This window comes from Candoia aspera, chromosome 2 (genome assembly GCF_035149785.1).
Source record: "Candoia aspera isolate rCanAsp1 chromosome 2, rCanAsp1.hap2, whole genome shotgun sequence".
Taxonomy (NCBI): domain Eukaryota; kingdom Metazoa; phylum Chordata; class Lepidosauria; order Squamata; family Boidae; genus Candoia; species Candoia aspera.
The window spans coordinates 46,753,284-46,772,612 of NC_086154.1; the positions used below are offsets into that span (position 1 = coordinate 46,753,284).

The window sequence follows — 19,329 nt, forward strand, 5'->3', positions numbered from 1 at the left end:
TAAAAAGGAGGTGAGACATCCCACATATCACCTCATTACACTCCTCTGGGAAGGTGGGAAAGAAGTGTCCATTTGTCTTACCATATTTGTTGTGACCAACTATAATATTAAGACTACGTTAGCATTGTGTTTTGAAAATAATTGTTTGTTTCATGAGGACCTCAATTTGAAGTTAGAGTGTGTAGTGTAACAGTAACATCCAGGACGTTTGAATAAATGACTGGCAGATTAGAAAGAGGACATCATCATTTACAATGAACAAAAACATTTTATTGATACATACACACACAGGAATAACAGAGGTATCTGGATAATCAAATATGGAATGTTTACGAGAGTTAAAATAAATAATAAAGATATCCAGATGTGTCAGTGCTAAATCTAGCACCACTAAATGGAAATGCCCATTGAACATGAACAGCTCTGCCTCTGATGGGGCTACCCCAACAGAGACTGTACAGGCTGCTACCACGAGAAAGTGGTCAGTATTTCTGGAATACAAAGAGTCATTACAGTGCTTTCTACAGTTTTGCATTCTATATGTTTATTCACTACTTTCGTCCCTTATTTCTTTAATAATAACTATTAAGTTCTGAAGTCCAAAAACATAACCCGTATCTTGGCCCTCATGCACCACACTATCTTCTCCATAATACCGGCATGTAGTGTGGGCAAAGTCTATCATTCTAACATCAACGGAACTAATTGTAGCCTTGTAGGCATATGCACGTGCTGACTCATCTGATGATTCTTCTGAAAGACCTTCAATGTCTTCTGGGTCCGAGTCCACCGCTACATCTTGTAATTCTTTCCCATCATAAATAATCAGCAAAGAGCTGGAGTAAAAGCGGTAGGATTCCTGCTTCTCTAAGACTGATTTTAATTCAGTCAGTTTCTTTAGAACAGGTTCAAAGAGTTCTCGTCGCAGATATTTGCCATTATGAAAAAACTGGTAAAGTGCTTCTTTAAATCCTTGGACTGAAAGTTTTCTCCCATGATATTTATTCATAAACATTAAGTGGCCAGAACCTGGCTGATAAACCTGTAGGAAGAAAAAACAAGAAAAGGACCTGTTAGCACTAAACGCAACCGAAGCACTGAAACAAAACTGTAGATATTAACTGGTTTATTTGCCAGCTACTCTGCCATAGCTGAAGGAAAGTGGAGATTATCCTATCTGCTACCAATTCTCCAATGCATTTTTCCCCTGCAAAGTAAATTTTTCTGATTTACACTGTTTAAAAATAAGAGAAACAACTAAATAATTTAAGTAGGATTATAAATATGTTTGGCCACTGTTTTGAAAATCAAGTCCTAACATGCATAATGTCACTCCATAACTCAGCCCATAAATAGCAGTATCATGCCTATGCTTGTTAACTCTGCTTGCAAAGTTACTGGCACTTAAGTACTATTGCTTAGAATACCCTGTGGCCTATCCATGAAGGAGAAAAATAGTATTTAAAATTATAACAACATGATGGCCTATACCACACTTAAAATAATACACAGCAGAAATCTACGGTCTGAAAGAACTGACCAAAATGCAACCGTTTCTACTATTTTACTACAGTGAAACTAGACCAGCCAGCCCACACAGACCAAAACATAACCCATGTCTTGACCCTCATGCATCATACTCTCTCTCCACTGTAATTTTATAAAATATGGACAAGCTATATTTTTTGAACAGCAACACAGCTAGCTGAAGGAACCTGCATCTGCTCAGTTAAGAAGGCTAAAGGTCTCCATCATCTCTCTCTGCAGAAAAATATGTGAATGAAAAAAACAAACTCTCTACAATCACAAATTATACATTGAAAAGTAGCGTACTGTTTCACAAAAATCTTCCAAAATCTTCCTTGAAATTCTTAGTTTAATTTAAAAAATGCAAATTGCTCTAAATGGCCCATCCAACTGATTACAGTGATATGGCCATGTTCTGGAGCTTTCTTGAGCAAGATGATGGAGAAAGTATCAGCTACAAAAGTATGAAGAGGAAGGGTTATAAAACGAGAAAAAAGAATATAACTGAACTACTGTGCATTTAGGATTCAAGATAGGATTTTTTTACAGAATGCCCAAAAATATTAATTCATACCCCCTTTCATTCAACTATTCCATGACAGCTATAACAGAAGCTCATGTTCCTCAAACAAAACAGGTACTGAACTAAGGGTTTTCATACTGCTGTAAAATTGAAGTAGATACTGGTTTCATACATAGTTGATTTGTTTACACCAAATATGGATTGTTCTTCCCTTTTAAAACTCACCTGCATACCACACACACGAACTCCTATAACTGCTGAAGTACTCTGCTGGCATTTCCGGATTTGATTAGCCTTCTTTTCTTCAGATGCATCATCTCCGTGCTGCCGGGTTCCCATCTTGAGATCTAACACACAAGGCACCTCATATTGTGAGGTTAGGTTTTCCAGTAAAATGAATTCTATTTGGTTAAGGAAAAAATAATACAAATGGCAACTCTTTTACACTTGAAATAAAAATAAAGACATCTTGTAAACAATAACAGGAATTATCAGTGAGTGAAATCTAACTTGTTTGATGGGACTTTCTCCTCCTTTCCGGGCAGTTCTTGTTCCCTCCAAATCTGTTCTGGAGGTTTGGGGGACCGTCTCTACCAGATTGTATGGGGGGGTCATCTCTCTGCGGAACTGGTCAGTAGAACTAATCCAGTGGATTTAACTGAAATATCTGTCTTCAACTGAAGTTATATGTTCATTGTAAATGATGAGTAAGTTTATACTGACATTATTGAACTACCATTTTAAACTTGACTAGCTGCACTTAAGCCACTTACAGCCTACTGTCTTGATTTCCAAACTGTACGAAAAAAAAGTCCGGTGAGGTGACAAATGTTATAAGAGAGCACAGAATCCTGGATCACCTTAGATGAAACTAAGAATAATATTTTAGTAGAGAATCCCTGCAGATTCTCTACTAAAATATTATGTACAGGCACTTCAACCAACATCCCCCCTCAAAATCAAGTCGTGATCAATTTATATTAAGTTGCATTTAAGAGCGAAATGAGCAGATATTTTCCTGAAAATATAAAATGGAGTAAGAACAGTAGCAAACAACTCCATCGTTTAAGAAATATGTACTTGTATCCATACAACTATTCATAAAAAGCCAAATTGCTTTTTACTGACAAAACCAGAAAGAAAACTGACGTGAAGTTGTTAGGATGACAGGCAGAATCAGTGCCTCTGAAGGCACTGGAACAGCCAGTTCATAACCTAGATTTGAAGTACAGCATATTCTCAACTTTAAAACGAACTGGCCTAAATACAGATGGCTATCTTGGAATGCCTTCTGACCTGATAGAGCTCCTTCTTTATTGCAGAAACCCATATGGCAATCAGTCCTGTCATCAAACAATAGAAGACACAAGATAATCACAGGATACTGCAGAGGCGACTGACTTGCAAGGGTCTGCTAGAAGATACCTCCTAAGAAATATTACAACAGCCAGAATTCCCAACAGCAGAAAATAGTCCTTTAACACAGCAGTAATGAATGCACCAGTCTTCCAGAATTTGAATCGTATGTCTGCTTTAAGTAATTTAACGTTTAAGCTTTTTGCAGTCTTTGTTCATGTAGTATAAAACACACAAAGGATACTATATTGATTCCGATGTTTTGCATTTTCCTTCATTTGCTGGAGCTGCTGCTGATGGCACTTCATACTCCAAGGATTATGATGCTTAAACTGTGAACTGACAATCCCCTTTTTCTCAACACTATAATACAATACTTCAGATTTCTTAAGCAATTCAAATTCTTCCTCTAACTTATGACTGAAACATAAAAACAAATAATATTTGGTCAAATGCAAGGATCAAATTCTAATATAAATTGAATTGTGAATTGAATAAGCTGCCAGCCTTCACCTTACTTCATAATATGCTTATAACTGAGTGATGACAATCATTTCTATTATCTAAACAATCTGCTCAAATTTTCTCTCAATCAAGGTTTCACCATTTTTTTCCCAAGAGCACTTGCATCTTATCAAGGGGGGTTGGGTCACGAAAGTTTGCACCATAAAATATGCTTTATAGCTTTCAAGGCGAGAATATGCTCTTAGTCTTTTCTGAGCATCAAATTGACATGACAGTAGTACTCTCAAAATTAAACCCCTTATGGTAATCTGGTGCTGCAAAAATTGTTAAAGAGCATTTTGTCACTTCAGAAACTATAATGTGTATCTTATGGCATAAATCAAACGTTACAAGGTAAAATTCCACTAGTTTCAATGGGCCTTATTCCCAAATAAGTACACAGGTAGCTGTGATCCTACACAAAATTCCTAGAAATAAAATGTAAGATCATGTTCCAAATTAAACGCACATGAATGTGCTGCATTTTATAAGGAGTTGTGAGTATACATATGCAAAGATATGAGGAAGCAAAAAACAGTCTATCAATTACCTTTTCAGTTTTTCTTCTTTTCTATGCTGCCGGACCCATTCCTTGGTTAACTTTTCATTTTCTAGCAAAACAGTCTTTTTATTACTCCACCGCAGCAATTTATTTTTGGGTTCACAGTCAGAATTATCTAGATTTTCCAAGTTATCATGATCTCCATTTAATGGATAGGCTATTAGACACAAGTTTCCATCTTCATCCTCTTCAAAGCTTACAGATACCACACCTTAAGAGGAAACATGAGATACTCAATTAAGAACAGGAGAAGTGAGAAATACAAACATTACAACACAACATAATTTTACACTAAGAATATAGCAACTTTGGTTTTTCTCTTACCCCAAATCCTTAGTTTTTTATCTTGCCACAGGCCAAAACTCATCTGTCAACCTAACAAATATCAAAACATCTAGACAAAGTGACACCTCACAGAGAAGACAATTTATCATGAAGACAACACATTAATGATACAGGAGGTTCTTCTCTTTCTTGTGAGCAAAATAAGAATCAAATAATAACAGGAGACATTTTCAATTATTGAAAAATTTTATTATGTTTAAAAAACCTGGCTTATCTGACCTAGGAGAGATGTAAAACATTACATATTTACATCTTGCAGGGGAATATGCCCTGCAGAGAAACACCAAAAGCTTTAAGTTTTGCTGCACAGCAAATCTAAAAGCATTCATCCAAACACAGGCTTTTGGGAATATTCTTAATAGGAAAAGCTTGCAAGAGTAGAGCAAAACAAGAACAACATCACACATTACAACAGACAACTAATTCAAAGGCTTCCACTTAGAATCACCACGTTTAATTTACAATGATTTTTCCCCCCTCTGGGGAATATATTTTATTGGTTTCAGTTTCGTAGCATCTCATAAATGAAATAACAAAATGAAGTACAAAACAAATTTAACTCAAGATACATCAAAACATGGTGAACCTTGAAATCATTTTTGCCTCCTCATCTCAAAGTCTCTAGAGCACTGTGTTATGTTTGGAGAGGACAGTTCTGACAGGAATGCAGCCCCATGCCATATAGGAAAGTTACGGCAGAAGTTGTAACAACTGGCTGAATGGGATATTTTTTCCTCAGTTCTCTCTCTTTATCCTGAAATCAATCAATTTGCATATTCTTGCCGCTCATCACTAGAGTTCGTGGCGAGAGACTGGCACTTCTGAGCAGGGCAGGCAGCTGTGGGGCCTACAGGAGCAAGGGTAGGGAGTGCAGAAGCTCTGACTGACAGTCCTGCTGCCCATACGAGAAAGAACTACAGGAAAGGGGGGAAGCCAGCTAGAAAATGGCCTTTGGCTTTATCCTGGAAAAAACAACAGAAACGGACCAAATCAGGCTCCCCCTCCCGCACTTAATCCCTCCCATACATCTCAAGAGAAAAACCACATATGCTAGTACAATTTATTACATTTAGTCAACATTATAAGGCACACGTCCATTAATTGAGAGTTCATAATGAGAAACGTTCAAATGTTCAGTAAGCATGCACACCATTACAGAAATACAGCTAAAAAGCATTTTATTTTAGTCTTTCCTCCAAATAATATATACAATTGGGAAAAAGATGGTTTCTTTATTAAATGAAGAAATAGAATACAATATCAAAAGTTCAGAATTTCAAATTCAAGTTATTGTTAATCAAATTCCTGGAACAGTGCAGGATGAAAAACTGAATGTCTTGGTCAACTAATACAATGGTAAAAAGAACTGGAATATCCACTTCTACATACCATCATCTTTTACAGCCTTGTCAACAGTACTTCACCTTTTGCCTACCTATTGGCCACAGTTTTTTTTTTTCCATTTCCTTAAGGGTAAAAACAAGCTGATTATGTTTAACAGTAATTTTTAGCTTTCATTACTATGACAACTGGTTTATATAGCATGACCATAATGTAAACAATAGAGATCATCTGAAAATCCTTGTTAAGCTTCCATTAGACAGCATGCCTTATCCAGTTTATTTAATACCAGTTTTTAAAAAGATACATGGTTTAAAAATCAGAAAGAAAAAAAGATTATTACTGAAAACATGTACAAGCTGTTATCAATATACTTACCTACCTGTGCCTAAGGGCGATCTATAGGCTATCATCAGCAGTGTTGTTCTACTCTAATGCTGTTAGTCAGCCCAAAGACCCACTGGCAAGCATCTCCACCCTGCATCTCCACAGCCTGGCTTAGACAACATCAAAATATATGAAAAGAAACCCCCTAAAATCTCTTATGCAAAAGAGATTTTAAGGACAAAAAGAACATTTGACTTTACCAAGTGAATAAAAACCCAGCCCCCTTCTAAAGTTGGCAACATACCTTCATACTGAGGAGTGAATTTACGCATTTCAGCAGGAAGAGTCTCATAGAACTGGTGTTCTCTCTGAATAAGGGGCTTACAGATGGTCTTGTCATTAAACCGGAGGACACAGGAGTGACCTCCAACTTGGTGAACAAAAGGCTCCAGGAGGACGCCTTTGGAATAATGCTCCACTTCCATAGCTCCAAATGCCGGACTCATCCTTGTAGGACATTAGACAGACCAATGGGACGGTGATGAAGGCAACTCACACAGAATTGTTCCTCCAGAAAATATTTATTCCAGGTTAGCAAATCTCTAAAAAAAAAAAGAAGAAAGAAATCCCTGTGTGTTTATTCAATTTTGTCTGAAACAGCAAAGCTAACAGATTCTTTCTCAGCGTCCAGGAAAAGAAGCAGAAGTGAAACTCCGTACAAAAGCTGCAACTGAAAACAGCCAACCAGATCTGAGCACTGAGACTGAGACAAACAGCAGTGAGGTCATGCAAAAGTCTGCATACCACGCCCCATATAATATTAGCCAATGAGCATTAGCACAGAACTACTAGGTGTGTCTCTTGCAAAGCAAAGAGGATGTCAGCAGAAAGAAGGGAGGAGAAATGTTACTCACACTCCTTTCAGTGTTCATATTTGCTTTCAGCCAAGTTTCTTATCACACAAAGTTCCACAGGGCAAAAGGAGATGTATTACGCATTTTTACTTTTTTCTCTATATCACAATACAAATAACAAACTAAAAACTGATACGGTACAGGTCAGCGTTATAGCCTAGAGTTTCCATTTGATTTTTTTCCCCTTTCTTTTATCATGTAATACATGCAAATAGACATTCACATATTATTTAAAATAAAATTATTGGCTATAGTCTAAAACAACTCTGTGAGAACCACAAATATTGCTTCAATAATGGTTTCCTTTTAATTCCTTGGTCTTTTCAAAGTGGGCATCAGGGAAAAATACAGCACAGGCATCTTTCTTGGTAAAACCTCTTGAGTCAAACTATCAACTTTAAATTCAAAAGTAATTTGAAAAACAACTTCAGCCTTTCCAAAGATGCTCTATGAAAGCATCCTTGGGGAAAAAACTGGGCGGGGAGAAAATCATGCATAGCGATCACATTAAAAAACCGAAATACTGATTTCCTCATTTTTATGACTTCTCAAAACCTGCCACGTAGTTTCATAGAAATATTTTTACCATTAACAAAAATGTCCAAAAAGTGTAAAGGACAATTTTAAATTTAACCTAGCAAGAATTTATGTATAGAGGTTTTTCTCTTTATGCAAACAAACAATATTTAAAATTTTAAATAGTACATTTAAAAACTCAAAGACCCACTGTATTATTCAAAATATTATCTTGGAAGAAACAGAAGATAATTTCTGTAAATATAAAGAGCTTTATACAATTTAAGCTACTGATTTTATCCCTAATTTCCATATCTAAAAACAACCTGGTGCTTAATTGTAGAGTACTAAAGAGCATTACATGAATAATAATTCACTTAATTCTAAGAGACCACAAAGTGTTCTAGGTCACAAGCCTATTTTTAGATATACTTAACCATAGGATCACAATGTAAAACAGTTCAGAGCATATTAAGTCAAAAACAAATCTCACAGAATTAAGTTATGTTTACTTCCAAATAAGTCCACCCAGAATTGCAACTATCTTGTAACTAATGCCAAGAGATTACAAAAGCCATTCATTATTTTGTTTATCAATAGGTACTTTCACAGAAGTATCAGGAGGGTGAGGAAGGGAGGCTTTCAATATTGCATAACAGAATCTGTGCAAGTCAACTTAGCAGATCATCATGATACCATCAATAGAAACTCTACTAAGCAAAATACGTTATTTAAATTTACTGAAATATATGGAATGGAAGAATGTTATGCCTACTCTAACATAACATTCATCTGAAAGATAAGCAGTAAGCATAATTAATGTTTATTCTCCTAGCAGGTTACTGGATCCCAAAGTTCCCAATTGTTACTGCATCAAGTTAATTTCTGTAACACACAGGTATCCAGAAGATGGCACTCTTATTATTATTTTTCTGTCAAGGCAGATTACTTAACCCCCAATGTTCTTTAAGATGTAAGAGCAACCTGGTAAATCGAAACACATCCTGGAAGAAGGCAATGGCAAACCATTTCTATAATGCTGCCAAGAAAAAAGCAGGGACTTGTCCATTAGGTCTCTAGGAGTTAAATTTAATGTGAAGAAGACTTGACTTTATTTATGCCCACTCAGCTGGGGCATAAAACCCCAGTGGGGCTTATTTCCAAATAAGCAAAGATCTATGCTGTTCTGTTTAAAATTTGATTTATATTTAATATGAAATACGTTCAAACAATTTTACTCTAACACTGTAATTCAGAGAGGGAGGAAAAAAAAACATGTCACACAGTGAAAACGCCAAAAACATATCCAGATCTCATGTTCTTCAGAGAAAAGCATACATGGATAAAAAAGCATACTACTCCCAACTCACAATCATCCCGAGAGAGCTCATTATAACTTGTTTTCTTTCAGCATACCAAACACAGACCATAGGGAATTTTGAAATCTGTGAATTTACAAACCTGAAACCTCTTCTGTGTTAGCCAGGGCATGATTCAACAGATCTTGCACCCCAAACACACATAATCATTAAAGTTCTATCTTTAATTATCCATTTTTTCTCAGTACATTTGTAACAAAATATTTTGTAATAACCTAGTCAATGTTAAAATTGCCCTTGAAGATGCTGCACCTCCTTGATGACTGAAAAATATTCATAAGGCAAATATGACTTAATGAGCATAAAACAGGCTTGCTGGGATGACTCTTCTGAACTGGAATACAGGAAATGAAGGATATAATTTGTTCAAAAGATACAGAAACAACAGAAAGAGAGCTGTTGCACTAATGTTAAATTAGCCAGTGCTGCTCAAGAATCCAAGTGAATCAATGTAGCAATATTCAAAGAACATCTGGGATAAAATAAGTGGAGAGCAAATATAAATACTGTTGATGACATCTACTCTCATCTGCTTAATCAGAGAAAATATATAGACTATGCTTTCCAAAAGCAAAGTGCAGATCTTCCAAAGAGCATGAAACATACTTTTCTTTACAACTGGAAGACAAAGCATGATCCTCCAATAAAATCCTGACTTATCTTCCTAACTACTTTGACTAGTCCCAACCCTGTTAGCCCTTAAGAAGACTTTGAAAACCTGAACGTTACTTTGGGTGTTGGGGTCAGGATATTGATGAGCTCATCCTGTGTGGTGTGATGATGGGGCACTGCAATTGTTCTGTTGTTGTGGCTTTTTTGGTTGTTCTTATGGGTTTTTTTATGTTCTGTTTTTATTGCTATAAGCCACTCAGAGTTGCCTTTTTTGAGTTCTGGGGCCATGTAAATCCTATAAATACATGAATATTTTCTTTCTTTCTCTTTTAGAGAATGAAGGTACAAGAGGATCGGCTTGACCTGATCCTAACCTTTGTCTATGAGTGAAAGAACAGAAACACTAAGTGATCATGTAATCTTCTCCTGATTTGAGGGAAACTAGAGCTAAGAGTAGTCAAACATGTATCTTCGATTTAATAGGATTTTAATAAATTCAGAACAACGAAAAGAAGTATTCATAGCAGAATAGGAAAAGGAGTTCAAGACAAGGAGAGTAACTATTGAAAAAGGAAATATATCTCAAGCTCTGGATGACAACAGTGTATTTTTTATTCCAAACAAGACTTTTTATTTTATCATCAGATTTATCTCAAAGGGGGAATGTCCTCTAAATCTTTTGAATACAAATAAGTTATTTTAAATATGAACAAACCTCCTCACAAATAGAATATCTTTCTTAAATACTTAGTTTCCTCCTGTCAGCTGAGCCTTCACAGTACTTTACTACCTCATCCTATGCAACATCTTCTCTACCCAAAAGGAAATTAAAAATCTTGCATAAACTATAGAATGGCCCAGCTCCCACTGAGGGAGTGGATGGTGAAGACTGGACAATTCTAAGGCAACTGGGATATCTAGATTGATTAACTTTTCTATCACTGTCATACACCATTTTTTCTACTTGACAGGGTTTGCCTCTATTATATGAAATTTCTCCTCTACCTCTCAAGAATTAGAATAGCTAAAGTGAATAAAGGGAAAAGCCATAAGTCTCAATCATAGGAAGCATCTGTAGCTATCCATAACAAGACCAATTGCTAGAAAACATTTTGTTTCTATTCTTAACCACACAGGGAACAATAGACAAGCTTTGGCTATAGAGAACTCCCAAGATTTAGATCTTGGTTGATTCAGCATATTTGTCACTTCCTGGTTAGAAAACCCTAATTCAGTGTTACTGCTGAAGAGGCTAAAAGTCTATCAGCATTGGATATTATATATGAATAAATACTTTTCAAGAAGTTAATAAAACAAAACTCCCAGAAGTGAGCAGCAGAGGAAGAAATGAGCCCGACTGATTTAAAAAAAAACTAAATCCAAACAAGTCAGGAAGAAAATGATATAAATGTGCAATGGATAATAGATTAATCAAGAACATTCACTACATCTTTCTACAAACCTTATCAAATAAATGATATGGGAGCATGATTATTATACACCTGAAATTAACAAAAAGGATGTACTATGAATGCTGGTTGAAGTTTGCAACAAACACAGACCAGGCCAAGATTAAATGTTGTCCAACATAAACAATTTTAAAACTACTGTATACCTTTGTTGCAAATAAATACTTTCTTAAAGGCTTCAGGTATTGCAAAGTTCTTACGATTCATAGTATCATTATTAATGACAATATAAGATTATCTATTCCATTCCTACTTTTAATTATTCTAAACTTGAAATATGATCACATTCACAATACGTACATTTGATCATTACTAAAAACATTACAGAATAAAACCTACAGCGGAAATTAATCATAAGGGATGTGTCCATCATGTACAGCATATCCTACTTACTTTCCTGCATGCCCGCATACCTCATATATTCTGAATAATTAGATGACTTTCTGGGACAGATTTGGAGAGCATGAGAAGAAAGAAGTCTAAACAATGAATGGATGTTGATGTAATGCCCAATGTATCCCAAAACCACCAGTTTCAAATTCGGTTCACTTGGCAACACAAAGATCAAATATTAATTTTAAAAACCCAGTTCAATTCCCAAAGCTTATTTTACTTCCTTTTTATAGAACTGTTATTAATGATTTTCTTTATTCCCTCAAAGACATACCAATTCCTTAAATTAAGCCTTGAGAAGCCCTGGTGCAATCCAGTAATTTATTCTCAATGCAAGTAAAACTCTTGAGCAAATGAAGATTGCTTTTCTATCATAATGGAACAGCTTTGTTTTAAAAATAAAGCTTCAGATGTGGTTCAGATATATCTCTATGCCACCCTGACATGGAAATTTATTTATCTAAATAATGTATACTGTATGGCCACCCATCTCACAACTATGACTTTGAGCAGCGTACAAGAATTAAAATGGAGTTATGTCAAAAGTTGTTGTTCCCAAGTCCATCGGAATCAAGAGTGCAATAATCAAGAAATGCATTGAGAAATGGCAGTGGTGATAACGGTTCAGGATCCCAGAGATGTTTATTAGTATGATTACTTTTTTATTTATTTTTGTATATTGCCCCTCTCTTCCATTAATTCCTATGTGGTTTCATTCTTTTTTCACTTCTTCTGCATTCTTAATCACTAATGTCCTAACGTATTTCTTTCCTTTATTATTTCTTCATTCACTTCATATTTTCCCTTTTCCTACCCTTTAGGATAATTTACAAGACAATTGTGACCATTTTCTTATTTGGGCCAATCACACTCTCTCTTAGCCCAATTTTGCTGTTGTGTGGATAAAGTGGAGGGAAATATTAGTGTAAGCATCTTATGGGGAAGATGGAATGTACCATATATAGTTGCAGGTAAACCCATCCATGGATAAGCTGACCCTCAAATTTTCAACCAAAATACCGTGAAAAATGTGCCACCCATGGATAAGCTGAGCCACATTTTTCAAGGTATTTTGGTTAAAAATGTTAGGGTCTGTTTATCCACAGATGGGCTTATATGCAAGTACATACAGGAAATACTGGTACTTTTGAAAGAATTACCATATACTTGCAGATAAGCCCATCTGCAGATAAGCCAAACCTGTTTTGGGGGATGTATTTCGGCACCTAAAATTCTCGGCATATCCGTGAGTATATATGGTAATTCAAATTTCTGATGGGCGCTTGTTTATAAACATTTATAAAAAGGAAATAATGTTTGATTCTACTTAAACAACCCATTTTACACCGAATTACCAAGATTCAGATTTAAGGGTTTTTTTTACTTCAATTATAAAAATCTACTTAAAATTCACATCTGCTAACTCATTAATTTAACACATATCTGATATATTTTTTAAAAAAAATGAATAGGGAAAATGGGGCACAAAATGGAAAGGGGAAGGTGCTGCAGTGCAACTTAATCTAAGGCTGTCAACTGTGCTGCCACCACACAGAGAAGCAGGATAAAATGGATGTGCAAAATTTGGTGATTTTCTACAGTATAAGAAAACTTACTTAATACCAAATAGCATAATTAAAGTTTGGATGCACATTTTTAAAGGACAGAATTATTTTTAAAGAAAACAAATTTTGCTGTGTTGCCTGAATAAATATTGAGCCCCTCAATTTTTTGTACTGGTGAGCACATTCGGACTTCTGAGAGCATGTCATGGGCACGCTTGCAAATGAGTGCCATGATAAGGATGGCCAAGTGTTCATTTACCTGGTGGCAAGGTTACTTCCTATCCCAGAATGCTCTCTTAGCAACTACATTTCTCTTTGTCTTTTTTCCTGGGCTGCAGCCTACCCACCTTTTTAATATATAAGAATGCCTATTGGGTCTATGTAGAATCCAGAAACAGATGATACTTAAGGTTGGTGCTTTGTTTGCAGCACGGTACCTTTCCATTTTTTATCATTATAAGGATGTTAATAAAAATAACAGGTGGTGCAGGGAGCCTGGCAGGCACCAACTAAACTGGTGCCTACAGACTCTGCATTGAGCATCCAGAAATCACTCATTGAGACTATTTTTAAATTCCTTCTATGAGTGTTGAAATAATTTACTGTATACATTTACTCCGGAAGACTGCAATAAATTATGTGATACTTTTTTTTAATCTGTTCAGTAGTGCTCGTTTCTTGGAGACTGCCTGGACAGGTCCCTGCAGTTCTCTTGGCAAGATTTTTCGCAAGTGGTTTGCCATTGCCTTCTTCCTAGGGCTGAGAGAGAGAGTGACTGGGACAAGGTCACTCAGCTGGCTTTGCGCCTAAAGTGGGATTAGAACTCACAGTCTCCCGGTTTCTAGCCCAGTGCTCTAACCACTACACAAAACTGGCTCTCATGTGATACTAAACTACAGCAAAACAGATCCAGTTAATATATTCTACTTGTAGGTATGCAAACAATGCTATATATACAATATTATCCTAGATATGTATTAAGTTGAGGCAACAATAATGCCATTGTGTGCAGGCTTTTGTCCTTCTTAAGATAGTAACACCTCATCAACCACAAGCCTTTTTTTTTATATTTGCAAATCCATGCATCCACCAGCATACCATTCAGCTGCTGCTACATGCAAGGGTGGCCAACACTGTATTAATGTTAGTCTTTTGAATTACAGTAAAGGGAAGAAAATAAGATTGGTTTCAACTATTCCAAATAAGTAATGAGTTCTGTCAAAGATTACAGTATTAACCCTATATTAAGCAAGTGTACAAAATCCTAATCTAACAAAAGCACAACATGTAGAGCTTGAATATGGGCCATTTTCAGCAATTTAAATTTCAGCATATAAATTTGTGAGATCAACATTAAGGTAATTAGATAACTTGGATTAGTAAAGTGAAGATACTGATATTACTAACTAAAGCTATCCCAACTTACATTTTAGTTACCTTCTGCCAATGGTCTTCATCTACCAAAGAATCTGAACTTCAGTTAAAAATGTGAAACACCTACATAACACATATTTTCAAAAATGTGGAGTCAACCACTTATTCCTTTTCTTATAGTCCTTGATACAATTACAGCATCTAGCAGAGTCTAAGGGCTCATCTTCATGTCCTGCTATTCACAATATGAAGATGCCCTATTTTAGAGGACATATTCTCATTATTGCACCTTCATATGATCCCTAGTCCGGCATGGAGGCAGCTTAAATTCATATCTAACTTCAAAGGACCACATGAAAATCCTGCTTGGGGGACTCTGGAGGTGATGCCCATTTGTCCTACTTCTGTTAGCACCTTACCAAGACCCACTAAAAATAAGAATCACTGTTTTGCAGAAAACTTCTAGAGTAGAACCAGTTGAAAATAGGCTCCTTTTATAAGCATTCTTCCAAAGCACAGAAGAAAATGGCAAGGGCTGGCCAGTAAGAGTAGTCCCAATTTTCCCATTACACAATCATTAACTGTTTGCATTTAAAGTCCATCTACAACTTATTACTCGAACAGATGACCTATAGGAAAGACTTCAAGTATTTGGGGAAATCAGGAATACAATTCGCCTAGCTGTAAGAAACTTTAGTCACCGGCTCTTAAGGCTGTATTTATACATGAAAAGAATTGACAACACTTGTATTCAATTGACTCAATGTTATACAATATATTGCACTATAAACAGAACACACGGACTGGATTTGCCCAACACATTAGACTAAAATCTGATTGTCAGGTTTGTAGTGCGGTATGTATGAACCACAAATATGCCAATTTATAGAGGTTTGTATGAAGCAGAAAAAATGTTGTTTCAGTGTAATTTTTATCTGGCTATGTTTTAATGCTATTTATTGTAAACCACCCAGAGTCCCCCGTTGGGGGAGATGGGCGGTGATATAAATTTAATTAATAATTAATAAATAAAATAAACTCAGAACCAACCAGGAAATTCTGGAAGCCCTGCCTGAGTCATTTCAAATAGGCAACACTTCTTTTCCTCCTTTCTCAGCATAATATAACCCCCTAATCAACCCCTTCCCTTCCCAACAGGCAATGTCTCAGCACAAGGTATCCTACAGAACTGCTTGTCCCCTTCCACAATCTTCCCAGGGCCTTCCCTTCTCTGTAGGTACATGAGTGCTGGCCATGATCCAGAAAGCACCCTCCATTCACTTCAACAGGAAAACTCAAAAGGCTTAGCTTGCATCCCACATATGCCAGAAGTATATTCTAGAGCAAAGTCCTGCAACCTGGTGCCTTCCAGATGTTTTGAATTGCAGCTCCCATAATCCCAAGCCAGTATGTTCATATATGAAAAGCTGTGTTGTGATATAATGGTGAATTGCACTCGTTCCCATAAAACAACATGATGAATAATGCAGAAAATAAAATTTCTCCTTGGAAAAGGGTTATTGTATATTTCTTGCCCCCAATGATTTTGACAGGTCTACATGGGCAGGTTTGCATCATCTGTGGATATAAGCTAAAAATCAGAATTATTTGGTACAAAGGTAACATTGCATATCCAAATATATTCTTATTACTTTCTGTATTTCTCAGATTTGAACATTAGAGCCACTGAGATTGTTCACAATTCAAATGCCTGATACTGCAGCTGTTATTACCTGGTTTGTGCAAAACCTCTACACATCTGATATCAATACCAGTTATTTCTGTGACTCCTGCTCTAAGAATGTATCAGCTGCAATAGCTTACAACCGTATCTAAAATGGCTAGGGTAAGATATTCATGTATGTTTTTCCCTGCACACTGGAAAGGACAAATCAATAAAGCATATTCATACAACATTATGGAGGGGGGGTCCATTTCTTGTAGCTAACTTTTCAGTTCCATTAATTCTTTGAAACTGATAAATACAGTAATACAGGTTCATTACCTCATCAAGTCCAACCACCTGCTCTTTGCAGCAGTTCAGATTAAACCAACAGATGGTTGTGCAGTCTCTATTTGACCACTTCTAGTAAAAGGGTAATTAGCTTCTCTACTAAACTACATGGAAAGTTTTGAACTTCCCCATTTATCATATTTTAGCCTAAGATACAGTGCAATCCCAGTCAATGTTTTTAGTTTATGGTTCACGTGAACCATAAAAAATCGCAACAGGGCCAGTCCTCATTAATACTTGGATGCAAGACCACTATAAAATCCTATTAAAAGGAAAGAAATTAAAAGGAAAGAAAAAAGACAGCTCAGGAAAAGACAATGGAAAACCATTTCTATATTGTTGCCAAGAAAAAGACATACAGTAAATTGTGCCTAAGGAGTTGAGTTCATATCAAGAGAGTTTTTACTTTTATGTCATGTGAACACAACCAATACTAGGCTAAGACATGAAAGATAGGTTGTCATGTTTCTAAACTGATCACATCTTTGATTCCCTGAATGAGCTGCAATTCCTGTATAGTACTTTTATTTATTCAATCTAACAAGACAAATGTAATTAAGTCCATGTGCTTTTTATTTGTTAGTTAGATTTATATCCTGTCTTTCCTCCAGGAGCTCTATGTAGCATACATATTCCCTCTTCCAGATTTTCATCAGTGACCTCCTTGCAAGGCAGGATATTTGACATATATTAGTTGAGAGATAATGACTTGCCTGTAGTCACAAAGTGAATTTCTGTGCCCAAGGGTGATCCTGAATCTAGGTTCCAACATCTCAACTATTTGTGGTAGTTGTATTTGCATTACTGATTGCCACAGTGAGGAATCACACAATACTGAGCTGACAAAATCAATGTAGTACTAGTAATAACAACAATAACAATAATAAATTAAAACTTGTTTGCCACCCAACTCTCAATTATTCTGTAATGTAATGGTGGTTGGTGAACCCTATAGTTTAGCGAGAGCAAACATTCTTTTTATTAATGAGAAGTCTTTTTTTATATGAAGGTTTTTATATCTTACAATATGGCTGTGGTTTTCCTTTATTATTTCCTGCATACCTTTTTATTATTGTTCATTTTGCTGTATCTGCATTTTTATTTACTATCACTATATATTGCTTCGAGATATTTGTTCTGAAAAAAAGGAGCACATACCTATTGTTATTAAATGAATGTAAAGAATCCAGCATTTAGTCAGTGTACCAAGCTATGAAAGCAAAAAAGCATGTAGAAACAGGCACAACTGCTATTCTATGGAATAGATCTCCTCTGGCTGGGTGTCTTCTACAGCAAATTTTAAATATAGTTCAAACTTTATTGGGCTGATCCTTAAAACATGAAGGGGATTCATATTATTTATATTTTGCTATATTAATTATGTTATGCATCACAGTATATAGTTCAGAATGACCTATAAAAGCAAACTCAGTTTTAAAAGATCAGAGTGGAAATACATAACATCATTAATGTCATTAGAGTATAACAATCCAATACAAAAAGCAGGTATCTCTGTTTTTATTTAAGTGCAAAGAAGTGCATTTCAAGTCCTTTTCTATTTTAGGAGCAATCAACACAGAATAGGGAATAGGGTTGCACAAAATGCATTCAAGGTGTTCCAAAATTGGTTAATGCAAAATGTAAACACAGTAGAGGAAGTGAATATATGAAGAGAAAATGGCAATATATACATCTGAAATATCTTTTAAAATTCCCCAGTTAACAATGAGTCATCTATTTCCCATTACAACAGAAGCTTTGAAACTCATGATGCACACACAAGTTCTAATTAACCCATCATTTTCTGACATACTGGTCCTGAGCACAGATTTTATCATCCTGGCTGGATCTTCTATACCCAAAGGCTAACTTTCAAACTAGGAAAGGAGGATGCTTCCTTTGCTTGCCATTACTTTGACCATCCCCCCTCCCGCTCTGTTTGCTAAATGCCTTCGAGGCACGCTGCATCACACTCCAATGGCACCGCATGAGCTGGAGTTGCAAAGCCAATTGCTACCGGCTGGTCATTCGAAAGAAGCCGGCGACAAAGTCCATACAGATCCCAAGTGCATTCTGGCAGCCGGGGCACAGGCGATTTGCTTCCTTATTGCAACCCCCACCCCACTCCCACTTTAAACTTTGCTTGAGAAGGAGCAACATTTGTACGTCTGGAACACCGGGATTTCACCAACCTTGAAATCAAAAGCGGGTTATCTCAAACTGGCTGCCCGCAAGCCATGAAGTAGGATGTGGGTAAAAAGAATAAGCCAGTTTCGACTGCGTTCCCTCAGTCACGTAAAAGAAAGAGGGTGAAAATGGTGCCCAAACCGCTGCCAGCTATTTTAAGATACACGGAAGGGAGACTTTGGTGCCCATTGCAGGGATTAAAAGGCGATGAGGCTCTTCCGGATCTGCCACCTTGCCGAGCGCGCCGAGAGAGGAAAACAAATAAAGCCTCCTAATTACCTTCCAACCAGCTCCAAACCAACAGCCACCTGAACTCTTTTGTTCCTCACAGGCCAAAATGGCGGTGCGGAGCGGACAGCCCTTCCCCCGCGGATAGAGGGTAAGCCCCGCCCCGCCCGTCCCCATTGGCTCAGGGGGAGTC

General features: G+C 36.4%; 1 protein-coding gene across 1 annotated transcript; it reads right to left on the minus strand.

Moving 5' to 3' along the window:
• Positions 1-242: 242 nt before the first annotated feature.
• On the minus strand, positions 243-19,275 carry IP6K2 (inositol hexakisphosphate kinase 2). Its single transcript, XM_063291724.1, has 6 exons — positions 19,188-19,275; positions 6,790-7,087; positions 4,461-4,683; positions 3,651-3,826; positions 2,276-2,451; positions 243-1,042 (listed from the first exon to the last, which is right to left on the minus strand). Exons 2-6 carry the CDS (start codon positions 6,989-6,991, stop codon positions 545-547), a joined length of 1,275 nt encoding a protein of 424 aa, XP_063147794.1. The 5' UTR covers positions 6,992-7,087; positions 19,188-19,275; the 3' UTR covers positions 243-544.
• Between the last annotated feature and the right edge of the window lie 54 nt (positions 19,276-19,329).